This window comes from Sceloporus occidentalis, unplaced genomic scaffold (assembly GCF_023333645.1).
Source record: "Sceloporus occidentalis isolate IW3139 unplaced genomic scaffold, rSceOcc1.0.p SCAF_170, whole genome shotgun sequence".
Lineage (NCBI taxonomy): Eukaryota > Metazoa > Chordata > Lepidosauria > Squamata > Phrynosomatidae > Sceloporus > Sceloporus occidentalis.
Window position 1 is genome coordinate 103,822 of NW_028317150.1, and position 21,776 is coordinate 125,597.

The following is a 21,776-nucleotide window of genomic DNA, read 5'->3' on the forward strand; positions in this document are numbered from 1 at the left end:
CACCTCGAGGTCTCGCGGGCCGCATGTTGGACGCCCCTGCCTTATTACTTTCTAACCCCCTCTCCCTCCCTTATCACTTTCTAACCCCCTCTCCCTCCCTTATCACTTTCTAACCCCTCTCCCTACTCACTATCTACCCTCCCCCTTTGTAGTTCGCTCACCTTTAGGTCCAGCGACGGGAGCGCGAGGCTTCTGTCTTCGTTCTCTGCTGCGGTGGCCGCTGCTTCACTGCTCAGGATGAAATGCCGGCACCGCGACGGAGGTAGAGGCCTCGTGGAGGAGAATTGGGGGCGCCGAGCGGTTGCTAGGCGCCCCTCTCTCTCCTCCGCATTAAAAAAAAAAAAAAGACGGGATTTAAAGTCGCATTGCGACTTTTTTCCAAATAAATTCGGCAGGGGGGCAACAGGGGGGGCAAGGATTAACCTAGGGGGGGCAATTGCCCCCCCTGGCCCCCCTGTAGCGACGCCACTGCCCACTAGACACCAGGGAGTCTGAAGCACGGGTCACAAGTAAATGGATACACTGATAAGTCGGGGTGTAAGAGTGGCATGGAGGGTTCAATGGTTTTCTGGAGGAAGAGTGGCATATAAAGGTATATAAGGCATATCTGGGGGGGTGACAAACAGGGGGTTAAAATTCATGTCAGGGAGGTAGAATGGCATATATGAGTGTATAAGGCATATCTGGGGCAGAGTGGCTTATGAGGGAGGTAGAGTGGCATATAGGGAGTATAAGGCATTTCTGGGGGGCAGAGTGGCATATAAGGCATATATGGGGAGGTGGCAAATAAAAGGAAAAAACAAACTTTGGGGGTCGTCTTATAATCAGGGTTGTCTTATAATTGAGCAAATATGGTAATTTAAAGATTGATGAGTTCCAGAATGGGCTAGACCATTTAATGAATGCCATTTTCAATATACAATAGAGTGGGAACTTTCCAGGCTGTGAAATTCTGTCCATCAAACATTTAACGTAAAATGTCCATCAGTAGTGGCAGCACTGTGAGATATATTTCTCCATGATGACATGTAAATAAATGATGAAGTAAATATGATAATTAAGTCAGCTGGTTGTTAAGCCAGCGGGTTATCTAATTGATTTGATTATTTATTCTGAAAAAACTGTAATTTGCACATACTTTAGTTACACCATCTGACTATTTCTTACAGATTGTCACATTTTAATATAAATGAGAAATAAATATGAGAGGGTATTTGATGCAGCATTTCCCAGCATTCACTACGAATGTCAAATTTTGTAAATGAGTTTACAAACAGACCTGTACATTTAGGAATTAGGTAAGTTTTGGAATGTGAACTAATACTCCTGCCAAAACATTGTATCACTGGTATCAAGTTAAACTTAAGTTATTTATCTATTCAAACTGTATTTTCGACAAATCTACAAGTCAAACACTCTGATACCTTATCATACTCCCTTGTGGTAAACAATAGAATGGCTCAATTGCATTCACCCAGCCTGAAGTGGTAGTGGTTGGCAAAAAAGAAACAGACATTCAGGGAGTGTGAAAGAGTGATATTGAAAGAGCCCATGAATTATTGACAAAAAATTTTATCTTTTTGCTGTGTTTTCGATCGTTTCATGGGTGTCTGGCCTCCTCTTCAGGGATTTGTAAAAATTTACAAAATCAGCAAATTTAGTTACATTTCCAAATCATACGAATCCAAATGCACAAGTCTAGTCTATGTCTGGAACAATTTAATTCTACAAGCAGGGTTACATTAACATTGCCATAAAGAATCAGCTCAGTGAGTTTTTTTGTGCATAGAAAGTCTTCCAAAATATCACACAACTGACAACAATGGAAGCCTTCAGGTCTGCAGATATCACAACAAGACTAAATGAAACCAAGTTTTGTCAGTACTGGCTTACATTTCTGAATATACCATTGTACAAAGCACTACATTTTATGTTCAAGGAGAAAATATTTTTGTTTCACAGGACCGCTCTTTCTTTTTTCTGTGCTTCCAACACTAAGTGAAACCATATTCTTCTTTTATCACTAATAATAAGGCTCCTGTTTGAAACATTAAGTGACAATAGCCGCAGGTCACTTAACCAGATTTCAGTTGTGGTGTACCTTGCAGGTGTTGCTGAAACCTTAAAGGCACTAAAAGATTAGCTTGATGTAGCCTTTTGTGATACAGATATGATCACATACATTGTTGAACTGATACAGAGAGTACTGGTATTCTATTTGCTAGTTATTTATGTTTGTTTGATGGGATTGAGTATTGCTGACTGACAGTGGCGTCTCCAGGTTTCATATTTAGGGGGGGCACATGGGGGGCCAGGGACCAAAGTAGGGGGGCCAATTATAAAACGGTACATATACACTATATATATATATATATATATATATATATATACACACACACACACACGTTAGACGTGCATTTTTAACTACATAATATGCACTTATCTCTTTGAAGTAAAGACTGTGATTAAAATATGATTTCAAAATAACAGCTAAAGTGACAGTTATTTTTCATTATTTAATATTAGCCCCTGCTGACAATATATATAAATATTAGACCCTGCTGCAGATATATAGAAATATTAGACCCTGCTGCAGATATATATTAATATTAACCCCTGCTGCGGATATATATTAATATTAGCCCCTGCTGCGGATACATACTTATATTATACCCTGCTGCCGATATACATAGAAATTATACCCTGCTGCCAACATATATTAATATTAGCCCCTACTGCCGATATATATTATTAGTCCCTGCAGCCAATATATATAAATATTAGCCCCTGCAGCCAATATTTATTGATAATAGGCCCTGCAGCCGATATATATAAACATTAGTCCCAGCTTCCGATATATATTAATATTAGCCCCTGCAGCCAATATATATTAATATTAGACCCTGCTGCCAATATATTTGCCACACTGACTGCAGATCAGGGGAAGACAGTGAGAGTCAGTGCAGTGTTCCCTCCTTCTGACTGCACCATGACATTGAGAGGTCCTCTCCCCTGTAATCATCCCCAGAGTCCCTTTGTCCCCTCATTCACTAAACCATAGCGCTCTTTTACTTACACCCTGTAGTTCAGGTATAGATCAAATAAACAACACATGGAAACAGCACATGCAACTGAATGAGATTAAAAAAAACCTTGTATTTGCAGGTATACATAAATAATGTATGGAAACATAGCATTGCAGGTATAAACCAACAGAACACACAAACCCAGCATTGCAGGTATATATCAACTGGAAATCACATGTACACTCAGCACTGAAGGTTTAGATCAAATAATCAACACATGGAAACAGCACTCCAGGTATTGATCAACTGAATAAGACATGCAAATCCTATATTTGCAGGTAAACATTAATAATGTATGGAAATATAGCCGATACAGATGAACAGAATGACACAAAACCCAGCTTTGCAGATATAAATCAATTGGAAATTACATATAAACTCTGCATTAAAGGTATAGATAAACCCCCCTAAATTACAGGCATAGATCACTGGTCACACACCCCAAAGCCAGCCCTGGTGTCCACACTGCCCATATAGAACCTGACCAGCACCTAAGTTACACATTATGTCAACTTTGTCCCCAAACAGCTGAACGTACGCCGTTTTTGTCCCATAAAGACCTCTCCCTCCCAATCTATCCTATCTACCCCCTCTCCCTCCCAATCTATCCTATCTACCCCCTCTCCCTCCCAATCTATCCTATCTACCACATCTCCCTCCCTATCTACCACATCTGCCTCTCTATCTACCACATCTGCCTCCCAATCTATCCTATATACCCCCCTCTCCCTCCCAATCTATCCTATGTACCCCCCTCTCCCTCCCAATCTATCCTATCTACCCCCTCTCCCTCCCAATCAATCCTATCTACCCCCTCTCCCTCCCAATCAATCCTAACTATCCCCTCTCCCTCCCAATGTATCCCATCCACCCCCATCTCCCTCCCAATCTACCCCCTCTCCCTCCCAATCTATCCTTATCTACCCCTTCTCACTTCCTATCTACCTCTTCTCTCTAACCCCCTCCTAACTTTCTAACCCCCCCTTTGAAGTTCACTTACCTTGGGCTTGTCCAGCGGTGAGATCGCGAGGTCTCTGTATCCCTGGTTCTGCCGGCTTCACTGCTGGGCGCCGGATATGACGACATATACCGGCGCTCGGCTTGAAATGCCGGCACTGCGAACCAGGAAGAGGCCTCGCGGTCGCGGAGAAGAGTGAGAGGCGCCGAACGGTTGCTCAGAACTTATTCCTCAGCAACCGCTCGGCGCCTCTCACTCTCTCCTCCGGGTCTATTAAAAAAAAAAAAAAGCCGGCGTTTCAATTGGGGGGGCACACCGGGGGGCACAGCATGATGTAGGGGGGGCCATGGCCCCCTCTGGCCCCCCCCTGCCGACGCCACTGCTGACTGAATTAGACAACAATAATCTCTTTGAGTATATTTTCTGAGCTGTTGATACCCAGGGGTTGGGTTGGGCATATCACCGAAACTGAAAGCTGCCAAACTGCCTTTGGTTTAAACATAGTCCAAGAAGTCCTAAAGCTCACTAGGAATGATTTTAAAAATCCACATGCATTTAATGTATTCTTTGTAGAACATTTTAGATTAGCATAATCCCCAAATTAGGCAAATGTATAAAAATACCTGGACTCGTGCTTCAGTTAGATTAACTCTGCGTGCAAGATCTTCACGTACAAAAGCATCTGGGTAATGTGTCCTTTCAAACACCCTCTCCAGAGCTTGTAGCTGGCTGCTGTTAAAAGTAGTTCTGTTCCTCCTCTGCTTTCTTTTTTTCTTTTGTTCTGCATTCAGTTGTTCATCTGCACAATATAAAGATTCTATCTTAATCTAAACATGAAAAAATGTATATACACATCGTTACCGCACCAATGTTGCTAGACTGCATTTGTGATACTGTGAGAATAACAAAGACTAAATACTTTGCTCTATGGGAGCTCAGCCTGCTAGGACTAAACTTTAGCACGGGTGTTTTTTTATCATTGTCGCAAGATGGCTCCATCATTTCTGTTGCAACTTTTCATCTGCAAATAATACCATCAGTTCTACAAATCTATGGTCAAGACCACTTAACATTTTTAATGCTAAGCAGAACTTTGGAAATAATGTAAAGTGAAATCCTGTAGATTTAACCTAAACAATAATTTTACACCACCCCAAAAAAGACCTCAGAGGCACAAGCTGAAGCAAAAAACCACGGAATAGTTATCTGTGTATGAATATCAAATCTCTTAGAAGACATGTTCAACATTACCTGTGACAGTACGTAATTTTTGCTACCAGATGTATAGCATGCATCAGCATTCTGTCCCCCTTGCTCAATGAAAGGCAACAAAATTAAATAAAAATAATTTTTTTTGTAAAACTGCCGGTTCACCTACATAGAGTGGCTTCCTGCCGTGTGCCCTGCCAGTGGGCTGCTTGCCGTGTGCCCTGCCAGTGGGCTGCTTGCCGTGTGCCCTGCCAGTGGGCTCCTAGACGTGTGCCCTGCCAGTGGGCTTCTTTTTGTATTGGCTAATGTGATGCCCAACCACCCTCTTGTCTATTGATTCCCCCACTGCCATGTGTATTACCCCCAGCCACCCCCCCTATTGATTTTGTAATACCACAACCCAGCCACCCCCCTTTTGTATTATTACATTTTTATCCCAAGGCAATTTCTCCCCTTCGCCCTCGCTTGAATATGGGTCTGCTTTCCTATAACCCCTAACTATTTTTTTGGTAATACTTACATTTTTGTGGTTTTTTTTCCTGCTGTCCTCCGACGTGACGATCCTCTCCCTGTCAGGAGGAACTCTTTTGTGAGCCTGCCCCTTGAACGTCACATCTTAAAAGGGACGGGACAAAGAGCTGAGGCATTACTGCCACTGGGCGGCACGGTGTGTGTACGCCGGACGCTTTACTTTCATTGGGCGGCTGGCGGTGGCAGTATTAGAGGCGCATGACGGCTACTTTGAACTTGCCGTGCTCGCAGACAGACGACTGATTTGAATGTCGGTCTGCCAGCCCACGGACCGACCATCCCACCGGCAAATTTCCCGGTTTCCCGGTGGGCCAGTCAGGCAATGCATGCAAATATAACCAAGGGTAGAATAATAGGGAGTGAAGCTTGGGCAAGGCACTGGGGCCCACAGCCCTCAAGGGGCCTGGTAAGGGAGATCATAGGATCTCTCTTCACTGGCCCCACTGGCAAACTGTTATATCCTTAATAGCGTAATAATGCAATAACCATTTCAATCTGTAACTGATGCTTTTATTATACTGTCTGCTAACCTTTACAAAGAAAATCAACTGTCAACTGTCTTTTTATGTACCTGCCAGCTCCATCCAGTTGATGACATCATGCTTGTACGGAAGCCAGTGTCATCCATCCAAGCAGGCAGCAAGCAAACACTACATCTCCTTTCCTACTCAATTTTTTTGTTTTGTTTGTTAAATTAAATAAATAATAAATATAACAACAATAACTTATGCAACAAAATAATAAGTCATCTGTAGTTTTTTTCTTGTGTTAACTTGAAAACTGTTTCTTGTTTCTTCTTTTGACAAAGTTTCCTTTGGTATATGGCACGTTGTCTCTGGCTAGTGTCTCTGAGATTCTTTTCTGGCAACCAACGAGCAACAGGAATTCTTTTTCTGGGAGTACGAACATGACAAGTTTGTTCCTGGTTAAAAAATTTTGACTCATCATTACGGATTTCTTCATTACTGGCATCACAATGTTCTTCATTACTGGTTGGTATCTCTGAGTCCTCATTTTCAGTTGAGTCAGAGTCTGTTGTTGGATCACGCCAAACCCCACCTCAAATATCAAATTTTGTATCTGATTGTTTTGGTATTTGACAATCCTCATCAGACTGTTCTCTCCTCTCTAACCTTGGTCGTAACTGATTCACATGACATCAACATACACCTGATTGAGTGGTTATCACATACTTTTTGGGGCCTTCAACCCGGCCAACTATGCCTGGTGCCCATCTTTCATTTTTATGATACAACCTATACCATACCAAGTCTCCTTCAGTATTTGTTCTTGAAGGTTTTCCACTCTCATTTTTTCTTGCATGACTGTTATCGAGGCATGTAGCAACACAACCCCCCTACCCCAATAGCCTTATGATTGCTCCGAAAAGCAACCACAAGTGCCATCATGTAAATGACGTTGCCGTCATTCACAAGATAGCGTCACCAACTCTCAAGCTCTCGCTGCAGGTTGAATGCAGGTACTGCATGCAAAGTCAATGGAGCCCAGCTTACTAATCAGTGCATTGGTAAAAAAAAGAAATAAAAATTACAAAAAAATTTAAAAAGTTTAATTAAAAATTTAATTTAATTAAAAATGTTGCCCCTCTGTCACCAAAAAAGTCCATATATATATATATATATATATATATATATATATACCATATTTCCCCAAGTATAAGACGCTCCCATGTATAAGACGCACCTTCATTTTGGGGACCGCAATTTTTAAAAATATATATTACAGTAGGGACACAATATGTATATAGGTTGAACTTGATGGACTTTGGTCTTTTTTCAACCTTATGAACTATGTTATGAACTATGTTACATAAAGTTATTGTACTGGCTGCCTGGGCATGATATGAGTGTGATTGGTGTTAGCTGCTAGCAATTGTTAGCAATCACACTCCTATCATGCTCAGGCAGCCAGTACATGCGCATCAGCCTCCCTGTGCCCCCTCCACACACGCATCCATGCTAAAACACACACATATATATATATATATATATATATATTCATTTAAAGACAATGTCCCCCTTTGGATTGAATGAAAAGCTCACATATACATCCTTTTTATGAGTTATCTCGCAAACTGTATATAGTTAGTGTCTAATGCCTGTATGCAGCCTTTTGGAGTAGGTACTTAGGGAGTAGAACACTGTCTGTGACTGATATGTAACTCTTTCGCTAAGTTTAGAACATATTAGTGGATACTGTGCAAAATCATATAGTGTAATGTTTTGTGTTATATGGATGGAGTTATACCAGTAGAGATCTGCTTGGTCTAATTGTGGTATCTGGTACTATATTAGACAATAGATGTATCCTGAGATAAATCGTAAAACTATAGTGTCTTTAAGTTGAATTTAGATTTATACATGAATAAGGAACTATGTTCAATAATAATGGACACATTAAATTATTAAACATGCCTTATATTTATGCATATTTGAATTAGGGATTTTGAAATTCCATTGATTTGTCCATTTAATAATAATAATGGTGATTTAAAGTGAGTTGGTATTGCATGTTGCATTTGCACGCACCTTTGTAGTGCTGCATCTACAGACATGCATGGTTTTTAATGTGATTTATTTATGTATTTTAATAATAAAAGTATATAATGCTTATGATAGGGGTTAACACCTGGAAACATACTTGTACTGTCACTTTAAATTTTGGACTAGTTTTCATTTTGCACATTTGCTATTTGCACCATTTGCATTATTTGCAGTTTGCACATTTCATTGCACATTATCAGTACTCTTTGATAGTATGTCTAGTAAATAGACGTATATTCACTATATCACATATTATAGATATATTTAATATCTAAAGTCAATCCTCAATCATGTTTTCACATTATAGCACTTTAAATTTAACATAATGAGCTCTCAGGAGCCTCAGAATATATTTCACATCACTTTAAAACATTACTGATTGTGCACAAACTGAATAAACTATGTTACTATAGTAACCGGAACACAATAATGCTACACTGCACTTCCGGGTATGTGCGGTATTTTAAGGCAAGACAGGAGGCTTCCTATTTTGCATATCTTCCTTTACGTCTCACCAATAGCAGCAAAGAAAGAAATACTGATCAAAGAAAAAACAACCAATAAACATCCTTCAGAAGGTATATAAACCCTAGCCAGTCCTTTCACTTCTCTCTTTCTTTGCTGCTCACTGATAGCGACAGGTCAGATTTTTTCCATTACAGGTTTTCATGTGATATTGCTGCATAATTGTTCTTTATTGTTTCCATTGAAAATAATTATATATATATATATATATATATATATACACACACACACACTGCGGCTTATTTGTGTTTTCCCCGGCATTGCTGCCCTTTTTTACTTTCCCCCCTTGGGGGCTTCTGTTTTTCCCCTTCCATCTCGCCCCCCCTTATTTTCCTCATATATATTTTCTTTTTACCCCTCCGGATTGCTGTGGTCTGTTCTGCTCCCTCCTTACCCTCTTTTCGATCTTCTACCGGCGTTTGTGTGCCGGCGTTTTGTGTGCCGGCGTCTCCCTTGCCGGCGTTTTTTTGGTTACGCGGGCTTCCCGGAGCTCTCCTCCCTCGTTGCCGCACGGCGGCCATTAGGGTTTGGCGGTGAGGTCTCGCTTCGCCATCTTTGTTTTTTCACGGTTTTATTGTGGCGGCAGCAATCTTGGTTTCCCTATCTATACATTGCTGCCGTTTTCGGCGGCCATGTTGTTTGGGGTGTCCGGATCTCGCGTTTTCAGGATTTGGATGCCATTGTGTCTTGATTTCCGATTTTTACTGTTGTCACCTCGTTTTTCCTTACAGAACCCTCGGTCTCACTATTTCAATCAGGCTGAGCCCCTGAATTTGTGTGTTCATTTCTTCTGTGTGCCTCAGAGATTATTGGAGCCTTTATTGCTACTGGCTTCAGACAGGCTGAGTCCCTGTCATATCTATACAGGCTGAGCCCCTGCTGTTCACACAATTTACATTATTGGCTTTCGGCAGGCTGAGTCCCTGTCTCATATACACACATATATTTCTCAGGCTGAGCCCCTGTTGATAATATCATGCCTCAGGACAACGCCCCGAGCCAGGATGCCTTTATGGCATGGCTGGACTCTAAATTTTCCTCCTCAGTTGAGTCATTCATAGCTAGAATGTCAGCCTCCATGCCCCAGTCGACCCAGCCTCCACCACCAGCTCCGGTGGCCCCTTCTAATGTTATCTCAGACTCAGGTTCTGAGAAGTCAGAGGAGGAGACTAGATCTACTAAACGCCCCTGGAAGGGCAACAGTGCCTCGGCAGGCAAGGGCAAGGCTCCTGCCAAACGCCCTAAAACTTCTGCCCCATCCCTCCTCTCCGGGCATCATACCGCTGGGGATGAGGAGTCCCTCCAACTCCCTCTCTCCATCATAGACGAATGGCAGGCTGAGGGTTCCGATAATTCTGAGGCTTCAATTAACCTGGCCTCGTCCAGGACTTTGGACTCACGATACATACGTGAGTGTTTGGTGGAGGAACCCCACCTGAATGAACCCCATCATTCCGGAGGCCCCTCGGTTACCCCCACTCTGCCTCTACTTCTACTGACCTCCCGGTCGTAGACCCCTCCGGCACTGCCCTATTTGATCCCACCACAATGCGCCACCCCAGGGCTACTGAATGGGCTCCTCCAGAGCACATTGCATTGTATATTCATAAATGGCTGCGCAAACCTTTACCTAAGGAGGTGCGCAATAAACTCCGGGCAGAATGTCCTCGTCCCTGCATTCCCGACAAGGTGGCGCTCACACCTGAGCTTGACCCTAATATTGTCGCCCTTTTGTCCGCTAGGCACGATCCTAGGAAGGGTTTGGAGCAGGGTCTTAAATCCGCCCTGGATAAAATCCTGGATCTCGTAGGTCCCATTACCCAGATTCTGTCTCTAGCGGATAGGGCTTATCTCCAGGCTTCTCCCCTGGATCCCAAACTTGTCCGGGATTGGGCTCTCCGGACTGTTTGCCTTCTGGGAAACACTAACGTCGCCGTTGCCTCGGAACGGCGTAAGGCGGCCCTGCTACGTATGGATCCTCAGCTTGCGGAACTGGGCTCCAAGGACTTGGGAGCAGCTGCCAACGGAATGCTTTTTGGCGACGCCTTTGTCAAAGAGCTTAATCGGGATGTTTCCCTCCTGTCTTCGTGGAATAAAGCCAAGCTCTCCATGAGGAAGGTATTCCAGCCAGCCCCTCGTTTTTCCACCAGGGCTGGACGACCGCGGGGCCGGGTCGCCAGCCGTTCCTCCTACCAAGGCTCCAGATACTCCCAGCAGACTCAACCGTCCTATCGGGGCTTTTCAACAGCGACCATTTCCACAGCGAGGAGGCAGCAGAGGCAGAGCTTCTTCCGGTTTCCCCAGAGGGCGCTCAGGATTCGGCGAGTACAGATGTTTCCTGTCTCTCTTCCCATCCACAGGTTGCTGGCAGGATCTCCCGTTTTTTCTGGGTGCGGATTACGTCAGATCCTTGGATCCTCCAAACAGTTCGCAACTATCTGATAGATTATGTGTCTCCCCCTTTCCAGGTAAGCAGGCCTCCTCCGGCGGTCAGATCCGTGTCTGACCAACGTCAGATAGAGTCAGAACTCCGGGCATTACGGGCCAAGGGGGCTATCGAACGGTCCAGGGGTCCCATCTCTTTCCTCAGTTCCTTCTTCCTAGTCCGGAAACGCTCCGGAGAATTTCGCCCTGTGATAAATCTCAGGTCCCTCAACACGTTTGTGGCTTACCGCCACTTCAAGATGGAGGGTATTCACCTTTTACGGGACCTTATGTCCGAAGGGGATTGGTTCATGAGGTTAGACCTCAAGAGCGCCTACCTTTCCGTCCCTATCCACCCGGAACACAGACAGTTCCTTCAGTTCCTCTGGGGCGATCAACTTTGGCAATTCAGATCTCTTCCGTTCGGCCTCAGTTCGGCCCCCTGGTGCTTTACGAAGCCCCTCAAGCCGGTGATGGCTTTCTTCCGCTCTCGGGGGATTACTTGTATTATTTACCTCGACGACATTCTTCTTTTCTCCAGGTGTCGGAATCTCCTCCAGGGACAGACGGATTTTGTGGTCCAGAGGCTACATCAGTTGGGCTTCATCGTCAACACGCTCAAGTCCGAGTTGGTTCCACATCAACGGATTCAGTTCCTGGGGTTCATCATAGATTCAAAGGCGGCCATGCTTCGTCTACCAAGATCCAAGATGGTGACGATTCGGAAGGAGATCCGTGTCCTCTTGCGGAAGGAGGTTTGCTTGCTTCGCATGCTGGCTCGAGTGGTGGGTCTGCTTTCAGCATCCATTCAGGCCATTTTTCCAGCTCCATTGCATTACCGGGCTCTCCAGCGCTTGAAGGCGCAACACCTTCGCTCTCTTCCTTCCTACGATCAGCCGGTCCGGCTCAATCAAGAAGCTCGTCAGGAGTTGGGTTGGTGGCTTCGTCATATGGAAGCCTGGAACGGCCGGGCCATTTTCGGGTCCCAGCCTGATTTCATCCTGGAGTCCGACGCCAGTTTGCTGGGCTGGGGCGCAGCCCCCCCCCTTACCGAGGCAACGGGAGGCTCTTGGTCGCTGGAGGAATGCTCACTCCATATCAACTGTCTGGAACTGATTGTGGGGTCGTTCGCTATCCGCAGCTTGGCAAGGGACCGATCCGATTGCTGCCTCCTTCTCCGAATGGACAACATCTCGGCGGTGCGGTACATCAACCGCCTAGGAGGTACGCGTTCCAAGCTCCTTAGAGAGTTGACGAAAGGCATCTTCGATTTTTGTCTCTCTCACAACATCACTCTGCAAGCGGAGTATCTTCCGGGTCCGGAGAACCTGTTAGCAGACTGGTTCTCGAGACATTGGAGAGATGCAAGCGACTGGAGGCTTCACCCGCGGGTTTTCCAGGACATCCTGCGTCTCCGAGGGCCTCCCTCCCGTTTAGCGTCAGGATCCTTGGTGAGGTAATTTTCGTTTGTGGGGTCTTTTACTCCTGTTTGTTGAAATTGGTGCATTTTTCTGTATTGTTTAGCGTTTTGTTTTTTTGCCTCTGCTATCGCAGCCTCTATGTAACTTTGTTCTCCCTTATCCTATCATTGGGATCTGGTACTGTTACATGTTCTCTTTGCTTTTCAGCTTGATGCCCTCTCCGGGTGTTTGTGGTACTCCTCCTGGTCGGGATACTTCGTTGCCTGCTGTTGAGGCTTTTCTCCTGAGGATTCCATTGTTCCTGTTTGAAGCCTGCCATGGTTCGGGTTTTCTCGTCGTCATGCTTCCGGTTGGAGGTCCAGTTCGTGTCCGGTGCCTGTGGCCGGTGTTTGGATGTTCTTTGTCGGTTTCGGTTCTCAGCAGTCGAAAGAGGAAGTGAAAGGACTGGCTAGGGTTTATATACCTTCTGAAGGATGTTTATTGGTTGTTTTTTCTTTGATCAGTATTTCTTTCTTTGCTGCTATTGGTGAGAAGTAAAGGAAGATATGCAAAATACTCGCCTCCTGTCTTTATTAAAATTATAATTATTCGGGCACCAAGGCTAGAATAATTTCCAATTATCACACACATGCTCACTAACGGCATTGACACGCCGATTTCAGCACACACCCACTCACTTCAGATTGGTGAGTTCTCTAGCTATTTTATTATAAATATGTGTTTGTTTTATTTCAAATATATGTCCTGAGGAAAGTCAGTAATGACTGAAACGTCGACTTTGTTTGAATAAAGAGAAATTGTTAATTTAAAGACCTGGAGTGCTGACCATCTTTTGAAAGTGCTTTATATGGAAACTGCTGGTTACTAGCAACAGGCTTGGGAAACTTGGAATGGTGTGCAATGGACTTTGTGAGTAAATATATATATTCATTCATTTATTCCCCCACCCTCACCTGAACTGCAGATCTTCTCGTGCGGCTCACAGACTTCAGTGGGGGCCGCTGTTTCCCTCTGGGTTGCTTGAACAGGAACATGAACTGAGCAGAGTCATGTGAATGTACATCACATGACTCCGCTCAGTTTCTGTTCCTGTGTCGCTGCAACGGATCAAGAGATGCTGCTGAACAACAGAGAGGTAAGCAGCAGGTCCCCTTTCCAAAAAAAAAAAAAAAATCTACCACCACTGTATAAGACGCACCGCACCCAGTTTTTAGACCACAAATTTTTCTAAAAAAGGTGCGCCTTATACATGGGGAAATACGGTATACATAGTTTTTTATGAATAAGTCCTACAATTCTATCGCTTCACAAAATTTCTGCATGGAGGGAGTTCAAATATTGGCATTATAAATGCCCATAGGGTGCCTAGTTTTAATAAATGTATGATTTGATGGGTTAATGAATTCAATTTACCCCATCAAATCATACATTTTTTAAAACTAGGCACCCTTTTACTTAAATGTTTAAAAACTTTATCTTGAGTCAGCCATTCCCACGATTGATTTAAGGTTTCCGTAGTGCTGAATTGCCAGTCAGCAGGTAGTGGCTCTTTGTTATATACGGAGGGAAAAAAAGCATTTAGTATTGCTGCCTTTTCCTGATCCTCACTAATTAACTTACCATCTCCAGATTTCAAAACACCTACATTATCACTCCTAAATTTTGTGGCATTAATGTACATAAAAAATCTTTTTGGGTTTGTTTTGTTCTCCTTGGCTATCATCTTCTCATTGTTAAGTTTAGCCAGTCTAACAGCCCTTTTGCAAGCTCTGTTGGCTTCTTTATACTTGACATATGATGCCACTGAGTCCTCTGACTTGTACAGTTTAAATGCCAATTCCTTTTTTTGCATTACCTAACACTTTTATTCATCCACAATGTTTTAGTTTCTTTCTTGTGGATTTACTTCCTAATGGTGCATGTATAGAAATATATTTTTGAAGTGTGAGTTTAACTATACTCCACTAAAGTTAAGTGTCTTGGTGATAGTTACAGCAGTTTGCTTTTTACAATTAATTTCAAACTGCACCATATTATGATCACTACTTCCCAATTGCTCCTGTACTTGAATATTTGAAAACAGTTGTTTGTTAACAGAAGATCCAAATAAGCCGCCTTTCTAGTAGGTGCCTCTACTAACTGAGACATGTAGTTGTCATGCAACAAGTTTAAAAATCTCCCTTTCACTGAATTACTAGCCCCAACATACCAATGTCAGGGTAATTAAAATCCCCCATGACTAGAATATTAGCCTGTTGTGCGGCTTTTTCAATTTGTAAAAAAAGCTGATCTTCCCTATCCTGGTCGCTGCTTGGGGGTTTGTAGCAAACTCCCAAAATTAATGAATTACCCCTTTTATTCTTAGTGGATATTTCGACACACAATGCTTCCACATTGTCAGTAATATGACATACAGAATCCTTAATACAAGGCATGAACTCTGGCTTAACATAAAGGCACAAACCTTCGCATTTCCTAATTCCTCTGTCCCTCCTGAAAAGTGTATAGTTTAAATTAACTTTCCAGTCGAGGGATTCCTCCCACCAAGTTTCCGTAATGCCAATTATATCAAAATATTCCTCATATGCAAATACCTCTAATTCTCCCATTTTGTTAGCCAGGCTTCTTGCATTAGCTAGTAGACTATTTAGTTTGCCATCAGATATTTTCTCATGAAAACAATCTGCATCAGATGCAACCTTATTCTTTATGCTACTACTGTCTACACAAATATCCTCCCCTCTTGGTATGAATGCTGTATCTGGAATTTGGGTAATTCGTAGTTAGGGATACCTCCCCCATTACTTTGCTCTGGCCATTTAAATGTTCTGTATTTAGGAATCAAAAGGTAAACTTTGGGCTGGGTACAACTCCATTGTTATTGTCCATAATAATCTGAGCTTTCCATTCCCCCTTATCCACCCTCCTTGGTTCTATATAAGGTATACTCCCTCTGTTTACTTCCTCTCCTATTTAATTTCCTTGCCCCCCCTAGTATTTCCTAGATTAAATACTCCTCCAACCTTATGGCCATCCTATCCCCTAGGACAGTAGACCCTCTTACATTCAGATGCAATCCATCACGACTATAAAGATTGTATCCAAGTGCAAAAACAGACCAGTGCAGCCACGCATTAACCTCCCTCATCTCCCTCTGTCTTTCTGCAGTTGTGTCTGGCACAGGTAATATTTCAGAAAATATTACCTTGTAGGGCCTTTTCTTAAGCTTGCTACCCAATTCCCTAAACTCACTCTTTAGAGCAACACAATTTCTTCAAGCTGAGGGCAAATGCAGATACAGTCTCATGTATTCCTTGGCGTGGATTATAAAACGTGAAACGCTCAGCAATTTCTAATGGCCACGGTTGGAAATCTGTATAATTTCAGATAAATACTTTGCTCGGCTTGTCTGGGTGTATCAGAACTTTTAGAATATCATATGTTTTAGCACCAATAGTTGTGAGACAGACTTAGTATCTCCAATGTCATTAGCACGTAAATATTGCTCTAACCTTTCAGTCCAGGAAATCCAGTTATCAGTTTCAGGGTCAAGCTCTTTCACTGTTCCAAATAAAGCCATTATAATGTGAATTTGTTGTTGAATCCTCGTCGCCAACTGTTATATCCTTAATAACGTAATAATGCAATGACCATTTCAATATGTAACTGATGCTTTTAATATAATGTCTGCTAACTGTTACAAAGAAAAACAACTGTCTTTTTATGTACCTGCCAGCTCCGCTCAGTTGATGACATCATGCTTGTACAGCAGCCAATGTCATCCATCCAAGCAGGCAGCAAGCACAACACTACACAAATCTCTTTGCCCCCTGGCTGGGCACACTGCTAGACCAGCAGACCACAGCCTCACAGAGCCTATGTGATGAGATATGATATAGTTTCCTGGTGCCCTGCCTTAGGCAGCATGCTAGAACAAAGACGCACCAGAGAGCTGTTGCACTCCCCCTTCTGAACCAACAAAGGGATGTGTTTAATTATGTTAGTGTGCGTGTCTGTGTAAGTTTGTTAGTGTGTGAGTATTATAGTGTATGTGTGGAAGTATGTTAATGTGTGGAAGTATGCTATTGTGTGTGAGTATATTACTTTGTGTGTATGTGTGTGTGAGTATGTTAGTGTTTGTAAGTATTATAGGGTATGTGTGTATAAGTATATTGGTGTGTAAAATAAGATAAGCAAGTGTAAAAATCTGAATCACATATGCATATGTATGAGTGAGTATATGAAGATGTAAATGTGTAAATGAAGATGTAAATGTGTATTTGTGAGTATATATATATATATAGTTCTGTAGGTAAAGCATGTAACAGGGGCCAAACGAGTTTAATAAAAAAATGAGGGAAAATAAAGGAGAGGGTTAATTATTAAAAATATACCGTATTTGCTCGATTATAAGACGAGATTTTTTCCAGAGCAAATGCTCTGAAAAATACCCCTCGTCTTATAATCGGGGTCGTCTTATAATCAGACCTCAAATGGGTCTGACTATGAGACTAAGATCCAGATCCCCTGCAGCGATGCAGGGGACCTGGATCTTCCTGTGTATGCCCCCCCCCCCCCCGAACTTACCAGTGCTTCTGAGTCCCCGGTGCTTAGTCCGGGCAGCGTGTAGAGCTCTATGCGATTCGCGTAGAGTGGAAGTTGTCTATGCGAATCGCGTAGAGCTCTACACGCTGCGCCCGGACTAAGCACCGGGGGACTCAGAAGCACCGGTAAGTTTGGAGGAGGGAGGGGGAGGGAGTGTTAAATGGGGGGCATAAGGCATTTCTGGAGGCAGAGTGCTCTGTGAAATGCCTTCTAACCCCCTTAATGCCACTCTGCCGCCAGAAATGCCTTTTAACCCTCTATACGCCACTCTTCCTCCTGAAATGCCCTATACCTCCCTATATGCCACTCTGCCCCATAATATGCCTTTTAACCCCCTAAATGCCAGAGTGGCATATAGGGGTATAAGGCATTTCTGGAGGCAGAGTGGCACATAGGGGGTCAAAAGGCATTTCATGGGGCACAGTGGCATATAGAGGGTTAAAAGGTTTATCATGGGGCACAGTGGCATTTAGAGGGTTAAAAGGCATATCATGGGGCACAGTGGCATATATGGGGTATAAGGCATTTCTGGGGCAGGGTGGCAAGCCTGGGGCAGATGTGCATAACTGGGGGGGCAGGTTGAAAAAAAAGGAAATAAAAACAAAATATTTTTCTCAATTGTAGCTTTTATTAACAAACAATTGTTCACATAGTTTACATGAATTAACATTTACTTTTTTCCTATAGGGTCGTCTTATATTCAGGGTTTTTCTTTTTTTTCATAAATTAATATTCAGATTTTGGGGGGTCGTCTTATAATCAAGCAAATACGGTATATATATTGGTAGACACCAGGGAGGGGATTAATAAGCACAAATGGGTAAAAACAAAGGATGGGGAACGAATTTCAAGAAAACTGAGGCCAAATTAGCTGAGTTGTGAATATCTCTAATTTAGCTGTTATTCTAACTCTGCTATGTTGGCCTCAGTTTTGCAATTCCCTTGGATTTCCCCATGAAATTCTTACCGATTCCGTGAATAGCAGGGATGCACCGGGCAGGGAGCACAGTGCAAGGGGAGCTGGCTAAGTCTCCCTACCTTTAATGCCAGTTGCTTCTGCGTCCTTTCCTTTACCCCAGCTCTGTTTCTTCTCTTGCTACTTGTTCTTCTGTGTTCTTATTTCTTCATCCACTTCTCTCTGTCTTCTTTAGCTCCTGTGTGAACCAGGCCTCTCAGTACACTTTATCTGAAGCTCTGCCCTTTTGCAGAAGTGCACAGGAAGGCCTGGCTCATGGAGAAGCAGCCAAAGAAATAAGACACTGGGAGAAGCAGACAAAAAAAGATCAAAGAACAGAGAAGAAGCAGAGCTGCTGGAAAGGCGATAGGGATGCTGAAGCGGTCAGCAGAGAAGGAAGGAAGAAGGAAGACATTGATAGAGACTGAGAGAATACAGTGAGGGAAAAAATTATTTGATCCCCTGCTAATTTTGTACATTTGCCCACTGAGAAAGACATGATCAGTCTATAATTTTAATGGTAGGTTTATTTGAACAGTGAGAGACAGAATAACAACAATAAAAATCCAGAATAACGCATTTCAAATAAGTTTTATAAATTGATTTGCATTTGCAAATAAGTATTTGACCCCTTTGCAAAACATGAATTAGTACTTGGTGGCCAAACCCTTGTTGGCAATCACAGAGGTCAGACGTTTCTTGTAGTTGGCCACCAGGTTTACGCACCTCTCAGGAGGGATTTTGTCCCACTGCTCTTTGCAGATCCTCATTAAGGTTTCAAGGCTAACGTTTGGCAACTCGAAAATTCAGCTCCCTCCACAGATTTTCTATGGGATTAAGGTCAGGAGACTGGCTAGACCACTCCATGACCTTAATGTGCTTCTTCTTGAGCCACTCCTTAGTTGCCTTGGCTGTGTGTTTTGGGTCATTGTCATGCTGGCATACCCATCCACCACCCATTTTCAATGCCCTGGCTGAAGGAAGGAGGTTCTCAGCCAAGATTTCACGGTACATGGCCCCATCCATCTTCCCTTTGATGCAGAGAAGTTGTCCTGTTCCTTAGCAGGAAAATACCCTCAAAGCATTATGTTTCCACCTCCATGTTTGATGGTGGGGATAGTGTTCTTGGGGTCATAGGCAACATTCCTCCTGCTCCAAACACTGCGAGTTGAGTTGATGCCAGATAGCTAGATTTTGGTCTCATGTGACCGCAACACTTTCACCCAGTTCTCCTCTGAATCATTCTAGTGTTCAATGGCAAACTTCAGACGGGCCTGCATATGTGCTTTCTTGAGCAGGGGGACCTTACGAGCACAGCAGGATTTCAGTCCTTTACAGCATGGTGACTTGGTGACTATGGTCCCAGTCTTGAGATCATTGACAAGATTCCCCATGTAGTTCTCATGATCATTGAAGTTCCATAAAGTGAGATCTTGCATGGAGCCCCAGACCAAGGGAGATTGACAGTTATTTTGTGTTTCTTTCATTTGCAAATAATCACATCCAACTGTTGTCACCTTCTCACTAAGTTATTTTGTGTTTCTTTCATTTGCAAATAATCACATCCAACTGTTGTCACCTTCTCACTGAGCAATGGTCTTTGTAGCCCATTCCAGCCTTGTGTAGGTCTACAATATTGTCCTTGACATCCTTGGATAGCTCTTTGATCTTGGAGCCTTTGGAATCTGATTGATTGCTGTGGCTCCCAGGTGTTTTTTATACAGGTAACATACTGAGATTAGGAGCACTCTCTTAAAGTGAGTGCTCCTAATCTCACTTTGTTACCTGTATAAAAAACACCTGGGAGCCAGACATCTTGCTGATTGATAGGGGATCAAATACTTATTTTACTGAGTAAAATGCAAATCAATTTATAACTTATTTAAAATGCTTTATTATAGTTTTTTTGTTGTGATTCTGTCTCTCACTGTTCAAATAAACCTTATAAAATTATAGACTGATCATGTCTTTGTCAGTGGACAAACGTACAAAATCAGCAGGGGATCAAATAGTTTTTTCCTTCACTGTATGAGAGATATGAGTGACAGTGTGCACATGTGCGATAGAGTGAGTGAGAGTATGAAAGATAATAAGAAAGGGTGAGTGAAAGACCATAACAATTAAATGATGATGATGGGAGTTATGGATCACTATTAATGTCTGGCTCGGTATATAGAGTTATAGTGGTGGGGCCCAAAAAGTTGGAGTGTTTGCTATTGAAAATGGGCGTGGTTAGAAGCATTATCTTTGTTAGGGGAGGAGTTAGCAATATATCTACACTCACCTGGCATGTTGAAAACTTAATCTTAATCCCTTCTGTCCCTATGGACGTACCGGTATGTAAAAAAAACGCATCCCAAGAATCCCCTATGGACGTACCGGTACGTCCTGCCCTTCTTGCAGCGGAAGGGACATATCCTGGCTTTCTGCACGATCTCACGAACGCCAGAAAACTGTTGCATTTTAAAGCTCTATCTCTCCTTGGAAAAACAAGATATTGTTTACATGGGTACACTTCGCAGGAAAGCTATTTTTCTAAGTGCACTTTGGTTCATGAATTAACCAATTAAAAAATGACATGTATGTTTTAAAAAATATTTATTTTGTCAAATTTAGGATCGTGTGCTAGTGATGTGGTTAATTTAACCATGCATTACCATTTAAACAAAAAGCAAGCCTTAAAGGAAGTATCTTTAATAGATATGGAAAAAAAGAGACTAACATTAGCAGTTTTAAATTTTTTTTATCTTAAATTACATTTCATTTCTCCTTCTCCTCAGATAACTATATAAATTATTTTTCCTTTAATCCCACTGGATATCTTTCTGAAGAAAGATTAGATTTTTGTGAACTGAAATACATCAAAAGATTGTAGCATCATTTTGTAATTTCACCAGAAGATGAATGACTTCTCAAGAAGTCAGTTTAAACATCTGTTCACTAAACTGTTTTCCAGCACTTCAGAGTGTGGACAGATCTATTCTGTTTTCTAAAGATAAAAGCTAAGATCCTTGCTTCAAACTGCTGCTCTGGCTTTTGAGATACGGTGGTCTAGTTATTGCAGAAGCTTTAATCGGTATTGCACAATGGTAACAATTACCCGTTTATTAAAAGAACTTCTGAGAGGGTGGGCCGAAGGGGCCGCACCTGGGACAGGGACTGAAGGTAGCGACCTGTGGAGTGCTGCGGTTGGGGAGCGGCATAGCGGAGGCAGGAGTGTGACTGGTGTGCAGGGAGCTTGGCACGGAGCCGAGGTGACAGATAGGAGGCACGTAGCTGGGGGAGCAGAGACAAGCGATCAAGCCTGCAGGGGAGCGTGGTGATCTGATGGCAGCTGGCGAAGCGGATAGGATGACGGCCGGGCCAGCTGGACCTCCAGTTGGCAGCGGTCAGGAGTCGACCCTGGGGCTCACGGCAGCCGGGGGTTCTGGTGGTGAGTCCGGTATTGTCTCTCACGAAGGTAGTTTTGTGGCAGGATTGTGTGCTTTTCTAGAGTCA

At 43.0% G+C, this 21,776-nt stretch overlaps 1 protein-coding gene across 1 annotated transcript in view; it reads right to left on the minus strand.

Moving 5' to 3' along the window:
- PRRX1 (paired related homeobox 1) overlaps positions 1-21,776 on the minus strand; it is a 96,734-nt gene that overhangs the window by 40,006 nt on the left and 34,952 nt on the right. Inside the window, exon 2 of the mRNA XM_089501298.1 lies at positions 4,668-4,843. Coding sequence (XP_089357424.1) covers positions 4,668-4,843 — 176 coding nt within the window. The remainder of the gene's footprint in view (positions 1-4,667; positions 4,844-21,776) is intronic.